This window comes from Lemur catta, chromosome 12 (assembly GCF_020740605.2).
Source record: "Lemur catta isolate mLemCat1 chromosome 12, mLemCat1.pri, whole genome shotgun sequence".
NCBI lineage: Eukaryota > Metazoa > Chordata > Mammalia > Primates > Lemuridae > Lemur > Lemur catta.
Window position 1 is genome coordinate 48,520,088 of NC_059139.1, and position 23,571 is coordinate 48,543,658.

Below are 23,571 nucleotides of genomic sequence, written 5' to 3' on the forward strand. Positions count from 1 at the left end.
ATAGACTACCCATTTATTTGGGCCTAAATCATACACTCATACTGAAAATTGATACGTGTAAGGGCTTAATTGTTAGTACTTGGTAAATGGAATAATAGGGATGGAATGAACTTTAGATATCATTTAATTCAGCATCTCCTGAAGCACAGGAAAATCTCCTTCAACATCACTCCCTCTCAGTGAATATTGACAAGGTGCTGTGCCTCCAAATGTGGCCTTTTCACTTTTGAATTGCTCTTATAATTAGAGGCATCTGCTTTTTAAGGAAAGAAAACCCCCCACTCATCCCATTCTAACCACGTGGAAATTTAATGCCTCCAGGAAAAAAAAAAAGAATTCCCTTATTCCCTTGCTATCCCATCTGAATTGAGATTTCCCTAAGTCCAATTTAAATCCCGGGTGCCCATCTACTGGCAGAACTAGAGTAAGCAGGGTCTGCGGTTCTGCAGTGTCAGCCTCACCTGGCAGATTGTTGGAAATGCAAATTCACGAGCCCCAGCCCTGACCCGACTGAATTGGAAATTCTGAGGGAGGGGCCCAAGAATCCGAGTTTTAACAAGTTTGAGAAGGACTGCCTCTCCTATATGAAACTGAAAACAGCTGGCCACCCACTGTATCTTTGCATAACAAAAAATGGTTAGTGCCACTCGGCCACCTTTCTTCAACTGAATAATCCCAATAGCCCTATCTCAGTTTGTTTTTCCAGCCATCGGGTCACCCACATATTCCACATTCGTCAAACAGGTGAGGGCACAGGTATAGAAGAGTCCCACATTCTTCCAGAGTAACGTAGAGAAAAACAGCTCTCGGTGACCGCATGAAAAGCCCACTTTTAAAAGAGCCACATGCAGCTTAATTTCCTTAAAAGCTTAGCCGGAAAAGGGTTTTGCGGTGTGCGACCCCAGCTGGGCCTGAGCGACAGTTCTGCACACGGGGGCGCGGCCGGGCAGAGGGTGCTCGGAGGATGACTCGCAGTTGTGTTTTGAGTGGTTGCTTGGGTTGTGTTCATCTTGGCCCTCCGGCACACACGCTCAGTTTCTTGTCCTGAAAGGGGAACCCCGTATTTTGTAGACAAAAAAGTCACAGACACAACTTTCGAAGCAAAAAAATGAAGAAGAAAAAAACCTCAACGCGCAATCTTCCCAGAGGCAAAGGACAGCGCTGTTTGTCCCTTAATAACTGAGCAACACCCCGACGACCAGGACTGCCTGTGTCTTCTGCGGTTTTTCTTGCACTCCTCCGCGTTGGTTCACGTCCACCCTCTAAACGCTCCTGAGGTGGAAAGTCGGGCGAGGCGGCCACGGTCCCCGGCCACCAGCTGTGCGCGGGGCCCAGCTGCAGGGGTCCCCGCCCGCGGCCCGCTCAGCCCCTTCCTCCCTCCCCGGCGGATCGGGGGCGGGTCCACGCGGCCAGGGCGCTGCGGCCGGCACGCGGTAGGGGTCGCTGCGCCGCGGCGCGCTCGCACCGCGCCGAACACCCGGGCCGGGCTGGAGGAGAAAGGAGACCTGCGAGGGAGGCGGCGGCGGCGGCCGGCGAGCGGGCGAGGGAGGAGAGTTCACTTCTACTCGGGTGTCAGCGCGCGGCGGCGGCGGCGGGCGCTGGCGAGGGAGCCCCGAGGGAGAGGGTCGCCCGTCTCGCGGAGGCCGGGGGAGGACAGCGAGAGGCGGCTTCCGAGCGCGCCGGTGGGGCGCGAAGCCCGCGAGCCTGGCCAGCGAGGGGAGCCGCGGGGGGCGCGCCCCGGGCGGGCCCCCGGAGACGCGCAGGATGCCCCACGAGGAGCTGCCGTCGCTGCAGAGACCCCGCTATGGCTGTAAGTGCGCCGGGCGCGCGGGGCTCCCGCCGGCCGTGGGGAGCCCCCTCCCCGAGGGCCGCGGTGGAGAGGCCGAGGGTGCCGGCGCGCGCCACTGAGGGAACGGGAGGGCAGCGGCTGCGTGGCTGGCCAAGTTGGGAGCCGGAGTTGCAAAGGGCGGTGGTCGGCGTCCTCCCGCTGCCCTCTCCAAATTCCTGAGCCCCAGCTGGCAACCCCAGCCTTTCACCCCGCAAACCCCAAAGGGGCGCGGGGGCTGCGCTCTGGGACAGACCAGGTTGGGGTTTTAGGAATATCAGGTGAGGAGCCCGCGGAGCTCCAGGCCGCTGCCGGCTCGGGCCAGGGGGTGGCGTAAGGGAACGCATTCTTCCAGCCCAGAAGGGAAGAAAGTTTGTTTTCGGTGGCTACAGGTGGGCACCGCAAGTAGCGTGCCCGCGCACTCTGCTGGTGGCAAACTTGGCTTTACTGGAAGGGCAGGCGTCTCCTCCTGTCCCGCTCCCTCGGACTTCACCTGAGCTGCTAGAGCCAGTTTTGGCCGCACAGGTGTGAGTCCCTCGCTGCCGAAGCCTCCATCCCCTTTCCGCCCCCGCCCCCGGGAGGATTGCTGTGGGGAAAGGATGCGGCGCGGGGATCGGGGGATCCGGTCGGGGCCCGCGTGACTTGAACGATACGGTGTCGATTACCCAGCCAGGAGCTGCCCTCGGAAAGAGGTTGCTTTGGCCGACCGTAAGTGGATGGAGCCAGATTAGCACCAACCACGTGGCTTCGTGTGCAGAGTTCAGAGTCCTAAACATGTGCCAGGAAGTATTTCCTTTAAAACAAACAGAAAATTGGCTTTCTTTCTCCAGGGTTGGCCCTGTCAGTGAACTTATGACCGAGGACCACAGGTTAATCTTTTGCTCGGGCTGGCCTTGGTGGCAGAGGTGCCAGGTTTGGATTAAGGCGGTGATACCTGCAGCAGCGTTTTTTTGTTGAGTGGGGAGGGAGGGGGTTCTGGATGGTTGGGAAGGCCACAGACTTGCTTAATTAAAAAGGGTGACAAGCTTGTATAAATTCTTTCCCGTACTCCATGGAGTGTCAAAGATGGGAGGTTAGTTTTTCCACGTGACCCTTTCCGTGTCATGCAGTGAGGAGGAGGCCTGAGGAGCGCAGCTTCTGTACTTGAGGTGCCTTCGGCAGTTGACTAGGACCCAGTTTTTGCAGCCTTAAATAGTTTGCAGTTTGGTAAACCACACAGACAGCAGAGCTCCTCCACTGCAGGAGGAACTGTGCTCATCCAGTGTTTGCAGTGTCAGCCTCAGGTTGGTGGAAGTACTTTAACCTGACAACCTCTCAACATACGGTAGCTACACTGTATCAAGTGATAAGATGACCACAAAGTCTGGAAACTAGGTGAATCTATATTAAAAAATGGTTTGTTGCTATCGCATGATAGATGTCAGCCCTCATTAGCAATACAGAGAGCAAAATTTTGGTGAATGTGGTGCATTAATGCAGCCTTTCCCTCGATCCCTGCAGGTACATCTGTGATGTTGCCTGATTATCACTGAATTCATCTGTGGTTTTAGTGCACTGCAGGAGAAGCAATCAATGGGGTCCAGATCTGGCAAGCCTGAAGCCCACCCCGTGGGGCCACTAGCTTTGGAAATCTTCATCCAGGTTTTCTCATTGGTCTAGTGTGAGAGGGTGGTGTGCAGTCTTGATGGAATCACTCCCAGTTACCTTCCTTCAGCTCAGCAAGTGCAGACATTCATTGGTCACTTAATACAGTCAAAAATCACCCTGAAATATTAGGGCTTTAATATGGGAGTCTGTGATGTTAAAATGAACATTTTTATAATTTTGATACTAGGTTCATGAGTGGTGTATGTTCACAGTGTATTTAAGACATGCTGTCTAAAAGACTATAGGAGAATATACTTTAGTGTTAATAGGCACTACTTGACATTGCCTATTTGTGCAAAAGAGAGTGCTTTGGTGTGTTAGTATAATTCCTGGTGGTGGTTGGCTTTCTAGGCCTATCAACATGAGACTGAAAATAGTGCTGTGAGTTCTTCCCAGGGTAGCCAGAAGGGTAACACAGAATTGTCTTTGCTCTGTTGCATTCCAGGTCTGTGCTTTTTGTTGTTTATTGGTTTGGTAAGTGCTGGTTCAGTAAAACCTCAATCTACACCAAACAGGCTTTATCCCCAACATTTAAAAATAAAGTACCAATACATTGCTGTAACTCAGTTCCAGTGCTGAACATTGTGAGTGTAAGACGTTTGACACTGGGCTTTAAAAACTTTTTAGTAGTTTGAATTAAGCTGTTACACTTGTTTCAGGTCTGAGCCCCTGTTCTGCCATCTCCCATAACCCCTTGAATTGTCATTTAATTTGGAAGTTCTTTATACAAAGTAGCAAATGTACTCAGCTCAGGGCTTTTATGGTATCTCCTCTCTCTACCAGCTGAGTGTCTGTAAAATACCACATAATAAGTTGTACTTGAGGGATTTCTCAATGAGTTCTCCGTGAAGGCTCTGACCCTTCTCAGATTTCTGACAGATGCAAGATTGCTGAAGTCTTTCTGGTTTGCACACAGAAGCACTGAATTAAAATTAAATAGACTTTCTATTTAATTCCTGCTATTGTTGGCCACATCTTCTTGCAATCTGTGAAGTTATTTTGTGTAATATTAATGCAGAACAAAGCTGAAATATTGGCTCAGTAATCAATTCTGAAGGTAAGGAGTGGAAGAGTCAGTAGCTGCTATACTAATGTAGACATATACAGAATATCTTTTTATGCTGAAAACCACATTTAACTGACATTTATACCTACATATGATTTGCAAATAACTTGTGCTGTTGTAGCAAACTATGGTGTATTTGCCAAATTAATTCTGAAAACACATTGCCACCATGATCTGTCAAGCTTTGTTCCAGTTACTTGAGTTTAAAAGGCCAGTGAGAGCAAAAGAGGGGCTTTGGGACTAGACAGATGATTTCACTCACCACTGATAAGCCAATCAACATTTAAGCACCTGCTATGGATCACCAGTGATTGTGCCTATGACAGAAACTGTGGTTTTCCACCTTCTGCAAGATCGAGAGGCTTCCGATCATAAGACACATCACAAAAATAGTGATTAATGTTTTTCTGTTCACTTCTTTTAAAAGTGCAGCATAAGTCCAGTGGGTGTGGGTGTGTGTTGGGGGAAGATGATTCTGGCTGGTGCTGTGAGCTTTTGAGTAATGCTCTTGTCTGAGCGGTGGGGTTTCTAAATCACCTGGTAACTGGAGGTAGTCATTGCAGCTAAACTCTTATCCCTTTACAGTGACCTTCTAAGATGAAGAAATTTAAGTTCTGAACTAGCTAAACCCAGTTGTGTAAAACAGGATTGAATACATCTGTATTTAGCATAGATTGGCTAGCACATTCTACCAGCGCTTTCATCTCAACCACAGAAGGATATGTGCGATGTTGCCATTTGATGCTGTCTTTAGTAGACAAAAAGTCAAGCCACTCCTTCATGTGCTAGTGTTTTGGTTGAGCTTTTCAAAAGGATCTTTAAGGTCAACAGCTAAAGTGTTATTTTAGTATGCTTTTAACTTTAATTACACATGCTGTTAACCAAAATGACTTGTTTGGGAGAGTTTAAGCTTGTAATACCAAGTTTGTTTTAGACTTTAATGTTATTTGGGGTGTTAGCTAACCCCTCTTTCTTTAGGGAACCAGTGATTTACTATTGCCCCGACCCTCCCACTCCACAGCTTTTTAACAGTCCTGTTTATTTAAATAAAGGCTAGTATACAAACAGATCTAATGCTTACCACGTTTTCATGGTAACCAAAAGAAAAACAAAGTCCACTCAACTGATTTGATCAGGTCAGGTGAGTGTTACAGGGCAGGCAGTTCAACATGAGGTGTGGAATCAAGATTTGTGAATTTACCAAGTGCTGCGTGCTTTTTGTGTTATTGTTATCTGTTCATTATTACTTTTGAGAGGGCCAGTGGTTTCCCCTTTTCACAAAGAAGGTGAAACCCATGGTGTCTCAAGGCCACACAGCTAGCTGGTGGCCGGGGAAACTAGGAAGCAGCACTGTCAGGCCTGGAGCCTCTCCTTGTCGACTGTTCCCAGTTGGCCTCCTGTGTATCATAGGAGGTTCACCCCTGCTTTCTATCTTTTTCAGGTGTTTGTCATGATTCTATCAAAATGCAGAAACATATAGCCATTTTGATAGCGTGCTCTTTTAAAAATAGATGCATGATGTTCTTTAAAATTGATCTTGCTGCTTTATTTTTCCCGATGAAAAAATATAGACAAATACATGGGCTTTTTATAGAGTACATCCAGACATCATCAAAGGATTTTATGCATAGAGACATCCCATCTCACTGTTCTCACTGTGAGGCACTGAAGTGAAAGAAATGCTTTTCCATAATAATACAATGGCATGTGCCAATGATTCCAATTAGGATAATTTGTGAAAAAACACTTTAATACTTATACCAGCCATGCCTTAAAATATGAGATTGATGAGAAATCAGACAGAAACTTGTAGTGGGGTGACCAGTGAGCGATATTTTTCACTTTACTCTTCTATTTTTTCTCCCTTGAGAGGCTGTATAGTATTGGTGAAATGGCAAAAGCTTTGGAGTTGGAAATGGGTTTGAATTCTAACTTCCATTGCTTGCCTGAGTAGCCCTGGGGTTTCCTCCTAAATTTTGTGAGGTGTGTGGAAATGATATACCTATGAAGGTGACTGATGTGGTTCCTGGCACATAATGCTAAACAAATTGCAGTTATTTCAATTAAGCGAGCACTTAATAGGTACAAAGCAGTGTGGCTGAAGGGAACTCGACTTAGTTACAGCTTACGATAGCATCTGGGAGATGAGGAATAATGCCTGTGCTTCTAGTGTACTTCCAGGTTCTGTGGAAGTGAAGACGAGAGAGCAGTGGATTTGAATGGGGGCAATGGGAAGGCTTCATGAAGGTTGTGAATCTGAACCTGACCTTGAAGAAGGTCAGAGGAAAAACCAAAAGGCATTCTAGTGTATTTTTTATGTGGGTCATTTGGTGGGGTTGATGCTTAGGATGTGGGTAGATGCTGGGGAAGGGAGGTGTAACCTCAAGGGGACATATCGTGGAATCCTTATTTATCTAGGCAATGAAGGGCAATTTGAGCTGTCTTGAGGAGACTTGCTTGATCCAGCCCTTTACTGAAATATCTTATTGTTTTTTGTGATGCATTAAAAAAAAAACCCAAGAACTCCATTAGATGTTCACGGGTGAGTGGTCCAGTGAAATGAGAAACAGTGTTGGGGAAGGAGGAGAGGTTTTGGTGCCCCTTCTCCTGGCTGCTCAGCAGCCCCCTTGTCATGTTTCTGGGTTTGAGAATATCTTTTGGATGGGCAGCTTTGCCAGATGGTTTTGCTCAGGATAGGCAAATTCTCTGAGAATAGTTAAGAAAAAAGATGTAGAGCAGGGCAGGGATCTTGACAACTAAGTTATCTAGGGGGTAGGGCTTCTCACCTCTTTTCTCCTCATTCTCTCCATTACTTCTGGCAATTTTTACCTCTCAAATTCCACTGGAGATTTAGTGTTCTCCAATGATCAGCATCCTAGTTTTGTTGAAGGATGACTTAGACAACTTCAGGTCTCCATATGTTCTGGATTAAAGTCAAGGCGGAATTTCCTGAGATTACCACAAAAGCACTGAAAAGCCTGCTTCCATTTCCAACACCCTATCTTTGTGAAGCAGGGTTTTCTGCAGTGACAGCCACCAAAATGAGATTACGGAGTAGACTGAACACACTTTGGGAGTCACTGTCTCCCATCACCCCCAGATGGGACTGTCTAGTTGCAGGAAAACAAGCTCAGGGCTCCCACTGATTCTGCATTATGGTGAGTTGTATAATTATTTCATTACATGTTACAATGTAATAATAATAGAAATAAAGTGCACCATAAATGTAATGTGCTTGAATCATCCCGAAATCATCCTGGCCCCTGGTCCGTGGAAAGATTGTCTTCCATGAAACCAGTCCCTAGTGCCAAAAAGGTTGGAGACCTCTGACTTAGACCATGTTTCCAGTTAATTAGCAGTTGCCTGAGATCTTTTAGATAGTTAGACTCCATTTTGCAAGAGGACCATGAGATTTTACTAAGTTCAAACTGGACTCTCCTTTAGTTTTATAATCATGTATTACCTATGGCCCTTCTTGCGAAGGTGCCTAAAAGGGGCTGATAGCTGTTTCTTCAGTGGATGGAGTGGTTTTCAAAGGGCAGTTCTGGAGCTGCAATAGCAGCAGAACATCCCCTGAGAACGTGTTGGAAAGTCAGATGCCCAGGCCCACCCAGATCTACTGAATTGGAAACTCTGCAGTAGGGCCCGGCAGTCTGAGTTTTAACAAGTCTTCCAGGTGATTCTGGTGCACTAGAGCGTCAGAAGGGTATAAAGACGTCTCTAATGTACGATTACTCTCTCTGTAGTGCTTGCAAGATTTTGTCGAGTAAGTGAAAACACATGAGCACATCACGGAATGCTTTATTTACGGTATCCCTTGTGTGTTTGATTTGAGCACACATACACACCACATTCTGTACAGATTCATGTTTATTTTGGTATGGCTTTAAGGTTGCTTTTCTCTCTTCTGGAAAACAGATGTGATTTGGAAGGTGCTGTGGTTTGCAGTGTCCCCCAAAGTTCCTGTGTTGGAAATGTAATGGGAGATGGGGCCTAATGAGAGGTGAGGCCACCAGGGTCTGCCCTCATGAGTGGATTAGTGCTCTTATTGGGGGAGTGGGTTCCTTACAGAAGAATCACTGTGGTCCCCTTTTCTCTTTCTCTCACGTGATGCCTTTCACTGTGTTCTGACACAGCAAGAAGGCCCTTCCCAGGTGCTGGCCCCTTGATTTTGGACTTCCCAGCCTCCAGAACTGTGAGGAAATTTTTGTTCATTATAAATGACCCAGTCTCAGATATTCTATGATAGCAGCACAAAAGGGACTAAGACCTAAGGAAAAGTCTAAAATCTCCACTGACTCCCAGGGATTTCTAGGTGGAGGTGGTGCTTTTAGGAGCCATTGGGAAGGCTGAGTCTGGGGAACCTTTTAATGTAAAGGGAGGCCTGAAGTCTGGCAATTCCGGGCTTCCAATCCTTTGGGGGGGGTGGTGCTGGACAGCAGGGATTGAAAGATGTCTTTTTCCTCCATTTTTTTTCTCTCCAGGACAACTTAGTGTTTTACACTCATTCAGTTATTCACTGACAATTTTTATAACCATTGAGTATGTTAGCAGAAATATTTGGTAGATATAAGTGCACCTAGGTCATCTACACGTTGCAGGGAAAATACAGATCTGTTTATTTTACTATTGATAAAAGACAGGACATTCTTATGATTTTTTGCATGGGATCTCCAAAATAGAAGGCTTAATTTGTTCTCCTTTCCCCATTACTACTAAATCTCTGAAGGAAGACAGTTTTGTATCAGTTTTTTAAAAGTTAAGGTAGATTCTTTTTTTTTTTTTTTTTTTTTTTTTTTGAGACAGAGTGTCACTTTGTTGCCCGGGCTAGAGTGAGTGCCGTGGCATCAGCCTAGCTCACAGCAACCTCAGACTCCTGGGCTTAAGCGATCCTACTGCCTCAGCCTCCCGAGTAGCTGGGACTACAGGCATGAGCCACCATGCCCGGCTAATTTTTTTGTATATATATATTTTTAGTTGGCCAGATAATTTCTTTCTATTTTTAGTAGAGACGGGGTCTCACTCTTGCTCAGGCTGGTCTCGAACTCCTGACCTCGAGCGATCCACCCGCCTCGGCCTCCCAGAGCTAGGATTACAGGCGTGAGCCACCGCGCCCGGCCAAAGTTAAGGTAGATTCTTGATAATTTTATCTCAATTCTCATATTTTACTGGCAATAAGAATTCAGTCTTAAGTAATGTTAATGCATTTCCTGTAGTCATCTGTGAATAAATAGACTTGATTTGTGTGTGAGTGAATCAAAATATATTGCAAATACTTAAGTAATGCTTAGGTTCAATATCTAGCCAGTAGTAACCTGGTACCTTGGTACCGAGAAGACATTCAATAAATATTTGGTGTTATTACAGGTTTTGCTTAATGTGTTCATACTATACTACTTGTCTAAATGAGGAATTGATTGCCATTATCTGTCAAATTAAAGATAAACTCAATAGTTTAAGTGCTATGCAAACATCTAACACTGAGTTCAGGTTTGCTTTCATCCCCTGTGGAACCTGGGCAAGTTGTTTTAATATTTCTGCCTCAGTTTTCTCATTTGTAGAATGAGGATGGGAAAATGTGTACTCAAAGGGTTAAATGATTTAATATATAGAAACATACATGCTCAGAATGTGCGTCCATGGAGTCAGCACCTGAGTGGCGGGAATGGTGACAGCAACACCACCCCCATGCACCACTGCCCCTTTTCTGTGTCCCCACCTCCTTGCCCTTTCCTTCCCACTTCAACAGAAAGTGGATTTAAAATCCCAGCCTCATTCTCTCTTAAGAATGGAAAATTCTTTCATTATCTATATGGAAATAGAGTTCAGTCTATCTGGGTGGGGATCAAATCTTTGTGTATGTACAATTTTTAAAAATTACTCATTTTTAACATTTTTTTAGAGATGGGGTCTCACTCACTATGTTGCCCAGGCTGGCCTCAAATTCCTGGGCTCAAGTGATCCTCCTGCCTCAGCCTCCCTAGTAGCTGAGACTACGGGTGCACGCCACCCTGCCTGGATGTGTGTCCACTAAAAACAAAACAAAAAGACCTAATCTAGTGCTGTTTCCAAAGAGGGGAGGGAGAGGGTTAGGTTTCTGTGTTGCATGTTTTGCCATCTTACAAGTGTTCTTGGAAGTTGTCACTCTGAAGTTACCAAGCATTCTCTTATCTTATTTAGGCTTCCAAGTTTAAGTTGGTCATTGCTGCTGCTGCTGATTTGAAAGCCCATGGGTCCTTAATGCTATCTAGATGGGAAGGAACTGCTTGAAATATGTCTTGATCTTTATGCCTACTTAAGATTATAGAGTTCAACTTTGCTACCAGGGTCAGCCAGGCTTCTGGTCAACCCAGTCCTGTGGGATTTTAGAAGGAAGGTGAGCAAGATGAGAAGAAATGTCATCTGACATCCCTCAGGCCTTACTGCTTCTAGAAAGTTAGTGTAGCTTTAGGTGAAGCTCAACCGAGAGGAACAGCTAGAGTGGTGGAACCATTAGAAATAGCAAACCTGGCTGCATCTCATGTGCCTACTTTCAGATTATTCATTCTGCCTCCCTCCCCTTTCTACCAGGGTTTTTTTTTCTTATTCTAGTGAGTTTCATATAAATTTACTATCAACCCCTCTATTCCTCACCTACCCTCAAAAGAGGCCACTGCAATCAGCTGGACTAGGCTAGTTCCCACCTGGGTCCTCGTGTATGTCACTTTGGTGGTGTCTGCCTCAGCCCCGGGCTGACTGAGCAGGCTTCACAGGGTTGGAGTGAGGGGCCTGGCGAGATGTCAGTCACATAGCCTTATGGAATGTGACCTCTCCATTCACCCACCCCCTGAACCGTGCTCCACCAGGTGAGATCCAATAAGGAGGCCTCCCAGAGCCTTGCTGCATGTTGAACTCTTAAGAAGTTTGTCTAAGAAATGGCTGTTACAGAACTAATACAGTCATGCTTGATTTAATTCTGTTATCTACTAATGAATGAATTTTATTTTCCAAGGGAAAAAATATTAAAGAATTTATAAAAATACAGTTTTCTCTCCATGAGAACCAGGGTCACACGAGTCCTTTCCTTCCTTGGCACTGATTCTGGGGATAGTCCCAAAGCTTTCCTCCTCAGTTCTACAGTATAATATTTGCTATTATTAGTTCGAATTGGCTGGCAGTTTGGAGGATTGTGCTTACATATTCCTCTTCAGTGTGAGTTTTGGCTAGAACTTTTCACATTTGATTGAGTGAACTCAGCAAGTAATGTGCTTCCATGTGGTAGGTTTTAAATCTCTGAAAATGTGTACCTTTGTTAAGTAGGGCAAACAAGATCTAGCCATCAAATAGGGAATGATATACTTAACCTGTGTTTGTGTGACTATTTCTAGAAGATTATGTAAATATCTTTTTTGAAGGTGCCTTTGGGGAGAGGAACTGGGGGCAAAGGTGGGAACACTACTGAGATAGTTTTTACCATATACTATACTACCTTTCCAAAAAAAGCAAATGTGTTGTTTTTTTTTTTTTTGAAAAATACTGTTCTACATTGATTGTTCTGAGAATAATGTGGATAAAATAGAGCATCAATAAAATCCGTGGAGGTTGGGGCTATATCTTTTTTTTTTTTTTTTTTTTTTGTGACAGAGTCTCACTCTTTTGCCTGGGCTAGAGTGCTGTCTCATCAGCCTAGCTCACAGCAACCTCAAACTCCTGGGCTCAAGTGATCCTCCTGCCTCAGCCTCCCGAGTAGCTGGGACTACAGGTGTGTGCCACCATCATTTTTTCTATTTTAGTTGCCCGGCTAATTTCTTCCTATTTTTGGTAGAAGTGGGGTCTCACTCTTGCTGAGGCTGGTCTCGAACTCCTGCCCTCAAGTGATCCTCCTGCCTCTCCCTCCCTGAATGCTCGGATTACAGGCGTGAGCCATCACACCTGGCCAGGACTGTATCTTTTGGTCAATGCTGTATCCCCAGTGTCTGGTACATAGGTCAACATGTCAACAGTGGTTTTTTTTAGGTAATGAGATATTTGATTAATTTTCCTTCTGTATATAGTTAGACTAAGTTAGAAAAGTTGTAACAGTTACCTTTGCTGATCAAGATACAAAGTTATCTTCAGCTACAAACTCTGCCTTATGAAAATCAGAGTCCAAAAAACAGGTCTGTTATTGGAAGGATTCAATGGCTATCTAGTGGCATGTGCACACACACCCAGATCGAGGGGACAGAAAGGTTGAGAGGTCTAGGACTCTGTAGTTGTTGAGGTGTTGTACTTAGAAATTTGAAGTTAAAGTTCAAATTTCCAGATAACGAAGCTGATCTGGAAAAGGCAGTAATGAATCAAGTAGTAGTATCCATGGTGAGATAAAGGTTGCTGGCACAAAAGTAGGGGGTTATTCTCTTAACTCCAAGAGAGAACTCTTAAGAGCCTGTGAAGAGGTGCACCATTCATGACCACTCCTTCACTCAACATGAGGGGCTAGATGCCATGTATGTGATGGAATTTACATAGGGCTTGCAGACCACGTGCCTTCTGGGGTCAAGTGTGATCAGAGCCTTACATAAAATGATAGGAAGCTTTGGAGTATCTCTTAACTGGTATTTGCTAACTTAGTATTTGCTAACTTAGTCACTCAAATTGGGAGGCAAACATTTGTGAGCAGTGTACAGGCAAAACAAGATAGCTTGGTCTTGTTTGGCCTGTTGGAAGCTGCCATTGCCCCCGGTGCTATGTTGTGAAGCTGACGCAGTCATGGAAGTATTGTGAACCGGGACCTATGAGAGACACACAGCACTGTGATAGCAAGGGCCCCATCTGAGGGCTTAGACTGAGGTGCCACTAACTGTGTGACATTCAGTGTGACTTCTCCGAGCTTCCTTCTACATGTGAAAAGTGGGATTGTGTTTACCTCAAGTAAACAGGAAGGGAGATTGTTCTGAAAGCTGTTCAAGTGTGTTTCTATGTGGTAGGAGAGTGAAATTGCCACTTATCTGAATAATTCTTTGGTGTAGTGTTATTAGTGTTGAAAAGGGTTTATTATTCACTCATCTACCTCAAAAGCAATGCCACCGTAGTTTTGTGACATAAGCTTGTTTTTTTTGATTCATGTTTGAAATGAGATTTTTCTTCCTTCTCCAGCTTGAAAGGCAAAATTTTGTCTTGTGGTAGCAGTATCTTTGAGATATAAAATTTCTAAATCTCAATATATGCTTTTTGGCATGTATTACCCGATTATTCCTTGCCCATCTGAGCATTTCTTTTACTAGGAAGTGTAAATTTTGAAAGCTCAAGTTAATAGTAGGACTCTCTAAATTAAAAAAAGACTTTTCAAGAATATTTTCTTTGAGACCCACCCATGCTGTAGGAAAATGTTTCATGAAAGGAAACTACTGTGCGAGGCAGGGGCATCTGTGTTCCGAACAGTGGGGAAAAATGAAGCTTGAGAAGGCAATTCAGTCCTCTAGTCTGGGGATAGAGATCATTTCTTCCTTAAAGCTGAGGTCCCGTGGCTTATTCTGTGGAAAAGTAGAGGAGGGGGGTAGAGGGAAGGTTATTCAGGGCTTGAAGATTTCCCAGGGCTGCTCATGTCAGCAGCAGGCCAGTCTCCTAGGGTGATCGTATATCCTTGACTATTGTCCATGCCGCCATACTATCACATCTTGATTTAGAGATCGTCTAATTCATAGTCTTCAACCTGGTTACCCGCTAGAAACTCCAGGGGAGCTTTACCAAGAAAACACTGGTTCCTTGGATACCAATCCCCATATCTTCTGTTTGTGTTGGGGTAGAGCTCTGACATATTTTTATTTTGCTTTTTGTATTTTTTTATTTAAGAACTTTCGAGCTCTCAAAACCTCAAAGAGTAATTCAAGAACATCTGTTCCTTTCACTGAGCTTCACCAACTATTAACATCTTGCCACATCATTCCAGCTGCAGATATTGGGACAATTCATCCCTAAATACTTCAGCACACATTTCACTTAACAAAAAAGACTTTCTCCTCCCTAGCCTCATGCGCACTACCACCATGACCATGTGTTCGGTTCTGTTGTTCCGAATAAATTCTATGCTGAGATTTCCCCGACTGTACTTCATAGCCATGTTTTAAAATCCAGTTAAGTTTCTCACATTGCCTTTGGCCGTTGTGCCCCAAGGTCTTCCCCAGGCTGGAACAGGAATCCCCCCTCCCTATGAACTCAATGTCACCGGAGCCCCTGAAGAGTCCCGGCCAGTTTCCTAGTGTGAATGCTGCCTGAGTGACCGTTTCCTCCAGGTGCCTCACATCAGGGGCCGCAGCGGCCAGCCTGCCACTACTGGTAACGAATAGATACTTTTAAAAACCTCACTAAGAGATTCCGATGTGCAGCCAAGGTTTGAAATTCATTGACTTAATTAAAACCACCCCACTTGGTGTGTCTGTGTGTCTGTGTGTTACTGTGATAAAATATAACAAAATTACCGCTTTAACCATTTTTGAGTGGACATTTTTCTGTGGCGTTAAGTACATTTATGTAGTTGTATAACCGTCACTACCGCCCATCTCCAGAACTTTATTTTCCCAAGCTGAAACTCAATACTCATTAAATAATAACTTCCCATTCTGACTTTCCCCCAGCCACCATTCTACTTTCCATATCTAGGAATTTGCTCTGGGTGCCTCATGTAGGTGGAATCATACAGTATTTGTGCTTTGTGTCTGGCTTATTTCGCTTAGTATAATCTTCAAGGTTCATCCATGTTGTAGCACGTGTCAGTATTTCCTTCATTTTAAGGCTGAATATCCCATCGTATGTACATACCACATTTTGTTTATCCATTCATCCATTGATGGACGCTTGGGTTGTTTCCACCTTTTGGCTACTGTGAATAACGCTGCTGTGAACATGCATGTACAAATATCTGTTCAGACCTCTGCTTTCCTTTCTCTTGGGTATATGCACAGAAGTGGGGTTGCTGGATCATATGGTAATTCTCTTTACTTTTTAGGGAATTGTCATGCACCCCTCACTTTTCAATGGAGTGAATTGAAGAACCCTTAGAAGGGTTGAAGTGTCTTTGAGTTCAAGGAAGAACCCAATTAGAATGCCAGCCTTTCAGCTCCTGTTCAGATTACCTCCTGGGTGGTGTGTTTAGATCCATCTTTTCTTCATAAAGAGCAATGGAGGTAAAACCTAGCTGTGGCGAAATTTACTACTTTGTGACCTCAGGGATGAAGGACAAGTGTTAGGGTATAGCTTTACATTTACATTATGCGTAACTCTTTAAAGAGGTGTTTTAGTTTTTGACTGGTAACTTAAATAGCATTAGCATATAGACAACTAGTTGGCTTTGGTCTCTATAAATAGTGTAAAGTGAAGTAACTGGCTGCCTCTCTGAGGTGTATGGGATTTTTAAAATAGAATACATTTTAATTTGGCTCCTCTAAATACCAGCCATGTGACCTTGAGCAAGGTCTTCCCTGGCTCATGTGGTTCAGCTGTGAAATGGGAATAATAATTTATAATCAGAATTGAATGAGTGAATCTGTGTAAAGTGTTTGGTGCCTGATACATAGAAGGCACTCACTCAGTGAAAGCTATTAATAATAGTGTATTTCCCCTTGATTTTAAAGATGTTTAGATAATCCCAGTTGCCCCCAGGAGCAACTGTTCTATTGGGTTTGGCATCTCTATGTAGCTTCTTTCTTGAGACTGGAGGCCTGATGCCTCTAGAATGGTGGTTTTTAACCGGAGCAAAAGGTGGCAGGAGCACGTGAGGGCCAAGGCTCCAGAATAATTTATAGTAAGCAGAAACTACATATTTCCTAAGCAGGAGTGTTGGTAATTTTTCCATATTGCTGCAGCCCCAGGGTCCAGATTAAGCAAGCGTGTTCGGAAGAGTCTGACTTCATTTTGCTTCAGCGAAGGTGGATCTGTGACTAGGCAGCCAGCTGTTTGTGAAGGCTGATCATTCTTCCACCCCCTGGTTGGAAAGGAGCCGAGAATTATAAGATCAACAGTTTAAGTCCATTTAACCAAGTCCTTGTCTCTTAATGATTAGTGTGGAGCTTGTGTTAAGAACGATGTGTGGAGTTCCCAGGATTATTTAACAAGAGAAAATGTTGGCTCTGCAGAAGAGCCTAGTAAATTTTGAAACTCAGACAATCCTGCTTCAGTGGAAAATCCTGATCTTAACCCTGGGTCTCCGATCTGTCTCTCGTTCCCTTGTTACAGTCTGGGGAGATTGCGCCTCACGTCTGGTAGGAGGGGCTGGACCACAAGAAGTAGGTGTTGTGTACAGAGCTCTCAGAAGGGGGGTAGTGTTTTCTCCCTTCTTCTGTCAGTTTAATCTCAAATGATGCTGATAATAGCAAATACATAGAATGCTTCTATATGCCAGGTGCTGTTCTAAGCAATTCCTAGGAGTTGCCCAGTTTGAGCCTCACAACATCCCTCTGAGGTTTGATAATATTATCCCTATTTTACAGGTGGGAAAATTGAAGTACACAGAGATTAAATAACTTGCTTGAGGTACAGCTAGTGTGTGGCAGAGTGAAGGATTTGATCCTGGCAGTGCTGCTCCAAGCTTTGTGCCTACCATACCTGTTGAATACAAGCTAGGAAGTCAGCTTTTGGTACTCGGTACTCTGTCTCTGGGTAAAGCATTTCACCATTTTATTAGTTTCCCATTTGTTCCTACCATAACAAATGACCACTGATCAACTCATTACAGCCATTAGATTTGGGAAAAGGAAGAATATTAGATTTTTAATAATAGAATATTAAATTTTTTTGGCACGGTAACTGACCAATCACGAACGGTGACGTGCATTGCCAGGGAGAATCTGAGTTAGTGGGCCTGACTGGTGTCTGCTATTAAATCAGTCTCAGCGGAAGCTGAGCTTGGTCCTCACCAAAACTGAGAACTCATCACAAAAACAGACGGAAGAAAAGAAAGGGGATGAGTGCAGAAGCAGCAGATACCAAAGGATCTGAAGCCGCAGAAGGCAGTTGAAGCCATGGGGGCAGTAACCTAGTGAGAGAAAGAACACAGCGAGGGCATCACAGTTTAGAAGCAAGTAACTCATAATTTGTCCCCCCTCTCAATGACTTAAAGTTTATTCGGCACATTCTGAATAAGGGAACTTGGAAGTGTGCACTCCTTTTTGGAGCAGTTTCTGCCAAGTTTACATCGCAGCCCCGGTAGGTTTGGCCAACAGTTAAGCAGAAAATAGGCTCATTTAGAAGCTCTTTAATTGGACTGAATTACTGAGACATACATTGATTCCAACATACTTTCTCTAGCAGCAGGATTTTCTGAAATAAATCCATAACTCGGATTTATGAATATCCACTTTCTGTTATTTGCTTTGGCTGATAGAAAACACAGAACCAAAGTTGGGACTTAACTTCAGAATGTATGAAGGGCTTAAACATTGTTTTCAGTGTATTTATATCTCCACTGCTGCCTTCATTGTCCTTGTCTACTTTTATTTTCCTTTTACCCAATTTTTTGATTGCTTTATATTTATAAATCTTTTTCTCTAACAGAGCTCTGTAGACCTCCTCAAATATTTTTAGGACGGAAGTGAGATATAATTAAAGTGTTTATTGGACAAGTGAACACTTGGGCTGCTGTCACCCTCAGGGAGCTGACGTGGTAGAGGACGTGGCCCAGTGGCCCAGCCCAGCCCAGCTCTGGCTCTGTCATTTGCGACCACTCAGCTCCGGTTTCCTATCCTGTGAGCTGAAGTAATAAAGTCATAGTACCTATCTGATGGCATTATTAGGACAAAATGGGATCGCAAGTGTAGAGCACTTAGCACAGAACCTGGCACAAAGACGTGCGTGGTGAGTGGAGAAGGCAGTCTCCTGTGACGGGAAGACAGGATTGAGGATGCAGTTGAGGATGCGTGCATGCGTGCGGGATCGACTAGCGGAAAGAAGAGCACATGCCTGGAGGATCTTGACTGCCATGGAAGGCGACGATTCTGTAGACACTGAAGAGGCACCAACAGTGCCTTTTGTGCTCCTCCTTCCTCAGCATTGCTTCTGTCCTGCGGTGACTCTGAGCCGCTGCCTTCCTTGCTGTTTCTTTCCCTGCATTTGCTTCATCCATCTGGAGCCTGTGCTAGCTCAATTAAGAGGAGGCGGCTCTCTCTACTGATTCCAGCAGAATTGTGGGAGAGGCTCAAAACTCCTAACACGGGTGACCAAGACTATTCTGGGAGATGGATTCTTCATTAAAATTTTACTGCTTGGTTTCCTTTTTCTTCTCCATCTTTATTTACTACCTTCTGTTATACATAAACTTTTGAAGTCTGAATAGCAAACAGCTGTTAATATTGCCATTGGAGAACCACAGATGCAATTGAAAATAAACTGGTTTATAATGACATGGAGAAATGCTTATATAATGAAGTGAAAAGGCTGGATACACTGTAGGGAAGTTAGAACTTAGATTGTATGGGGAAAAGACTGGAAGGAAATGTGTCAAATTGTTAACAGTTGTTTTAGATAGAATGTTTCCTACGCTGTAGTTCTCATCTTTCCCAGAGAGACTGATAATCATGTTTTAAAAAACCACATTAGTTTCCATATTATTCCTTTTGTGAGAGGTGAAGTTCTTCCCCATCCAGACTTGACTAGTGGGCTAATATGGTCTCAGGCAGACATTGTTGGTGTGATGCAATGAATTGCCAGTGGTCATCTTACTGGCCTTGCTTTTCCTGCCACCTTTTTACCTGAGCCTGAGATCCATGTCACCATCTGTGCCTCATGGGCCAGTGCATGTGTTCCACACAGGAATGTGAGTTTTTCATGCATGCAGGGGTTAGAAGTGGGAAGACTGGGTTTGAATTGGAAAATCTTGGGTAACTCACTTCATGGATCAGGTTCAGAGCAGGTTTTCCCATGCTCTGTGCCAATATCCTCTCTCGATGCCCTCAAGTCACAAGATTAGAGTGTGTTTGCTCAGTTCTGGGTTTCCCTTTATCACCATCCATTTTCAGTGAGCAGAATTCCGGTCAGCTGGCACATTACCAGCAAGGGCCAAATTAGACATAATTGCACATCAGTTTAACTTTAAGGTCTGTGGCTTAATGTGCTCTGCAGAAGCATGCCAGGCCTGGAGCTTTGTTCTCCCTGGGAATAGTGTGCCCCCAGAAGAAAGGTTACAGTGTAATTCATCGTCCAAACCTTAGACACCTAGGAAAGCGGGATTCTATTAATTATTCCAAGGCAACAGTGTAAAGTGGGCCAGTTCTGGGCAACCGGGGATGTGTGGTCGTCCTGCCTGTAAGAATGGGTCTTTCTCTGTTCTATGCAGTGAGATTCACTTTCCTAGACAGTCTTTACAGCAACCTTTGGAGGAGAGGGGAAGCCAAAACAGTTGGAGAGGATGTTGGGGCATTCCAGAAAAGGGGAAGCAGGGTGTCTTTTCAGGAAAGTTGAGCTAAAAATAGAACACTGCCATTCGACAGTTGCTTGGGCTCTTCAAACACTAGGGCTTGTGCCATTGTTTCTTTTCTCTGCATTCCTTGTGAGTCCTGGCTCCTTTTTCTGTGTTACAAAGGAGCCGATCTGTGTACTGAGTCTGCTAGGATGAAGCCCCTTTAACATGCCAAGGGAGCTGGACGAGAGGACCACTAAGGCCCCTTCCAGCTCTCACAGCCCATGATTTCATAATAGGTAACCTAAGGCCTGTGCTGCATGGGTAATGAGGAGGGAGAAGTGGAGGCCCTTCCTGCTGAAAGGACAGGGCCCCTGCTCCTCTGTCCCTGGCTGTCACATACTCAATGGCAGGCTCTTCGCTGAGCCAACGGGGGAAAACCATGGAGCGAGGGGCATGCAGGCCTTTACTGGAAAGTGTGCTGCGTGGTGTGGTGATCAGTGTGTGATGGAGGTGGGCACTGAGGGGAAGACAAAATAATAGAGTTAATCCTGTAGGTCAGGGTTTCTCAACCTCAGCACTTTTGACGTTTTGGACTGTACAATTCTTGGTGAGGGGGGCTGACCTGTGCATTGTGGTGTTTAGCATTTTCCCTGACACACTCAATTCCAGTTGCACCCCCCTCACTTGTGACGGCACAGAGTGTCTCCAGACATTGCCAGACATCCCCAGTTGAGAACCACTATAGGTAAAGAAACAAAATTGTTTTCTGGACATTTCATTCTGTGTGGCTGTGTTTTGTCTGGCCAGGCTCCCACCTTAAGCCTTTATAAGACCATTTACTGGACCAATTAGTGTTTGTGACAGTGGGTGGTGATTTAAAATGAAATGCCCTCACTTTCATGCTCTCCGATTTGGCTTTGAAATAAAGTGAGCTGAGCTCTCCCCTCCCACCCCTTCAAGAGTGCATGAATAATGAGGGGGTTTTTTTTCCCCCCTCTGCTGGGAATGGGATTATTCTTGTTCCCACCATTTAAAACTATTTTTTCCAAATTTCTACCATGACGAGTGTCAGGTTTTACCCTGACAAAAATGTTCAATTTTAAGTGAGGGTTCTCTAGAACAGTGCTTCCCACACTTGAGTGTGCCTGTGTGTTGTGTGAGGATTTGGTTAAGCTGCAGATTCTGCTCCTGCAGGTCTGGGCTGGGCCCTGAGACTATATCTAAGAAGGTCCTGGGTGACATACTGCGGGTCCATAGGCTGCACTTGAAGTCGTGAGGCTCTGGTAAGGACGGACTCTTGACAAGTAAAAGAAAGTTGGCAGACACGTCCAGGAGGATGATGTAATGCTGTGGGCATGGGCAGCATGAGGCTCTCAGCGATCTGTCGCCGCAGCCCCTTCTGTGCGTGTGCTGGAGGTGACCCCTGAGCCTGTCTGCAGCCTTGTAGGCAGCCAGGCAGTGGGAGGACCAATGCTTGCAGCGACTTACTTGGCACCGAGAGGAGCAGTTTAACAGGGCGGCCTGAGACAGATGGCTGCACCCCTCTGTATGGGCACGGAAGGGCGGGCCAGCTCCAGAAAGGCAGCAGATTGAACTATTTTAGACTCTGAGCTATTTGCTGGCTCCTTGGGTTTGATCTCAGTAGAGATCCACAGAGGAGAACCAGCCCCTCCGAAGGGCTTTGGCATACTGTTCTAGTTACTCAGCTCTGCAGGGGGGATGGGTAGCCAGGCACCTGCTCCCCTAGCCTGGGAAGCTCTCCCAGGGTATTGGGGCGACATGAAGAGCAGTTTGTGCTGCTCTTGTTACCCTGAAGCCTTTGTTGCTGCAGGTCTGCTGGGTACCAGGAAGGGAAGGGTGTGGGGTGTGATACTGGGCACTGAGTGAAGTGAGTAAAATGTTTAAATCTGGAGATGCACACGAATGTATGGAGCCCAGACACCACCCACTGTTCCGAGCCAGGAGCTGGCTTTGGATTTTAATCTGCAAGTGCAGCAGTGTCATTACAATGCTTACTAAACTAACTTAAAAAAAAAGTTTTAGAAGTATTAATAATGAGCTGTCATCCTAGGAAAAAATCTGAAAGGAAAAATTGTAAATTTTTAATCTTATTACCCCAATGCAATCATTGTGAGCACTTAGGACATATTTCTTTCTAGTTTTTATTCCTTTCTGTATTTTTTTAATCGATGTCTATTTAAAATTAGTTAACATTCCCATCATGCTGATGAAGGGTGTTAAACTTGTATTATTCATAACTTTTTGAAATTAGAAAAATGTCAATCTGTGAAAATCTTTGTGGGAGAAAGGTCTAGAGGTCCTGACCATATCTTAAACCCCAAGTTCACTAAGTATTTGCATTTGAATATATTGAATGAAAAGGGACAACACACACACACACACACACACACACACACGTAACTATTTCATTTGTGTAGGATTTTAGGGCAATTTTTTAGTTCCCTTACCCTCTGGGTAGGGAGAGTAAACATATCTAGTCTATGGGTGAGGACAGGAGTTACAACGGTTTAAAGACTAATTTGAGGTCCTAGCAGACCTCAAAGTCTTTGGACTTGTCTTTATAGCTGGAAGTACTAGGATTCTGGGTGTGAGAAATGTTACCTGCAGGCAGACCTATATGTACTGTTCGGTTATATAGTGCTGTGTGACATATCACCCCCAAACTTAGTGGAATAAAATCACCATCCTGTTAGGCTCATAGATTCCTTGGGTCGGGAATTCAGACAGGACACAGTGGAATGGCTTGTCTCTGCTCCATTTACTGCTGTGGTCCCCCACCCCCAGGCCACGGGTGAGGAAACAGGCTGTGCAGCACTGCCTGAGCTCTGTGCCACCCCGCCCCCCGCGACACCCACCCCCAGTAGGTAGAAAAACTGTCTTCCATGAAACCAGTCCCTGGTGCCAAAAAGGTTGGTGACCACTGATTTACTGGACCAATTAGTGAGCCTCAGGTGGAAAGACTCAAACTGCTGGGGGCTGGAATCATCTGGAAGCTGCTTCACTCATATGCCTGGTACCTGGACTGGGATGACTCAGGCTGGGCTCAGCAGCGGCTGCTCACCAGAGCATCTACAGGTTGGCTCTCCGTGTGGCTTGGGCTTGGGCTTCTCCCAGCATGATGACTGGCGTCCCAAGAGGGAGGGTTCCAAGAGTGTGAGCATCCTCACAGAGCAGACGTGCCAAGAGACCATGTGGATGCTGCATGGATTTTTATAGTTTAGCTTGGAAGTCAGATAACATCATTTCTGCTACTCTCTATTTGTTGAAGCCATTGCAAGTCTGCCCAGATTTGAGGGGAGGGGTCCCAACCCTCAATGGCAGGAATCAAAAAATTTACAGCCACTTAAAAGGCACGTAAACTATTCAGCCCACACTATACCGTGGTCCTGATTCAGTGGAAAATTACCTTGAATAGAAGTCAGCAGATCTGTATCAAGAATGAGTTAATTATAAGTGGGGGAAAAATATGAGCTGTGTATATTGTGAAGAATTAATGAAAATAATTGAGGTGAGTAGAAATATTGAAATTAGCCAAAATGCCTAGAATTAGGGAGTGACTTAAGTAAATTATGAAATATTTATGTTAAGAATACTATGCAGCCTTTAAAAGGAATGAGGTAGCTCTATATATACCGATGTGGGAATTATCCAGTATCTATT

General features: G+C 44.8%; 1 protein-coding gene across 1 annotated transcript in view; it reads left to right on the forward strand.

The window, feature by feature from the left end:
* Nucleotides 1-1,468: 1,468 nt before the first annotated feature.
* The window catches only part of IQGAP2 (IQ motif containing GTPase activating protein 2), a 271,207-nt gene continuing 249,104 nt past the window's right edge, over nt 1,469-23,571 (forward strand). Inside the window, exon 1 of the mRNA XM_045566428.1 lies at nt 1,469-1,810. Within this exon, the coding sequence (XP_045422384.1) occupies nt 1,765-1,810 (46 nt within the window). The 5' untranslated portion in view covers nt 1,469-1,764. The remainder of the gene's footprint in view (nt 1,811-23,571) is intronic.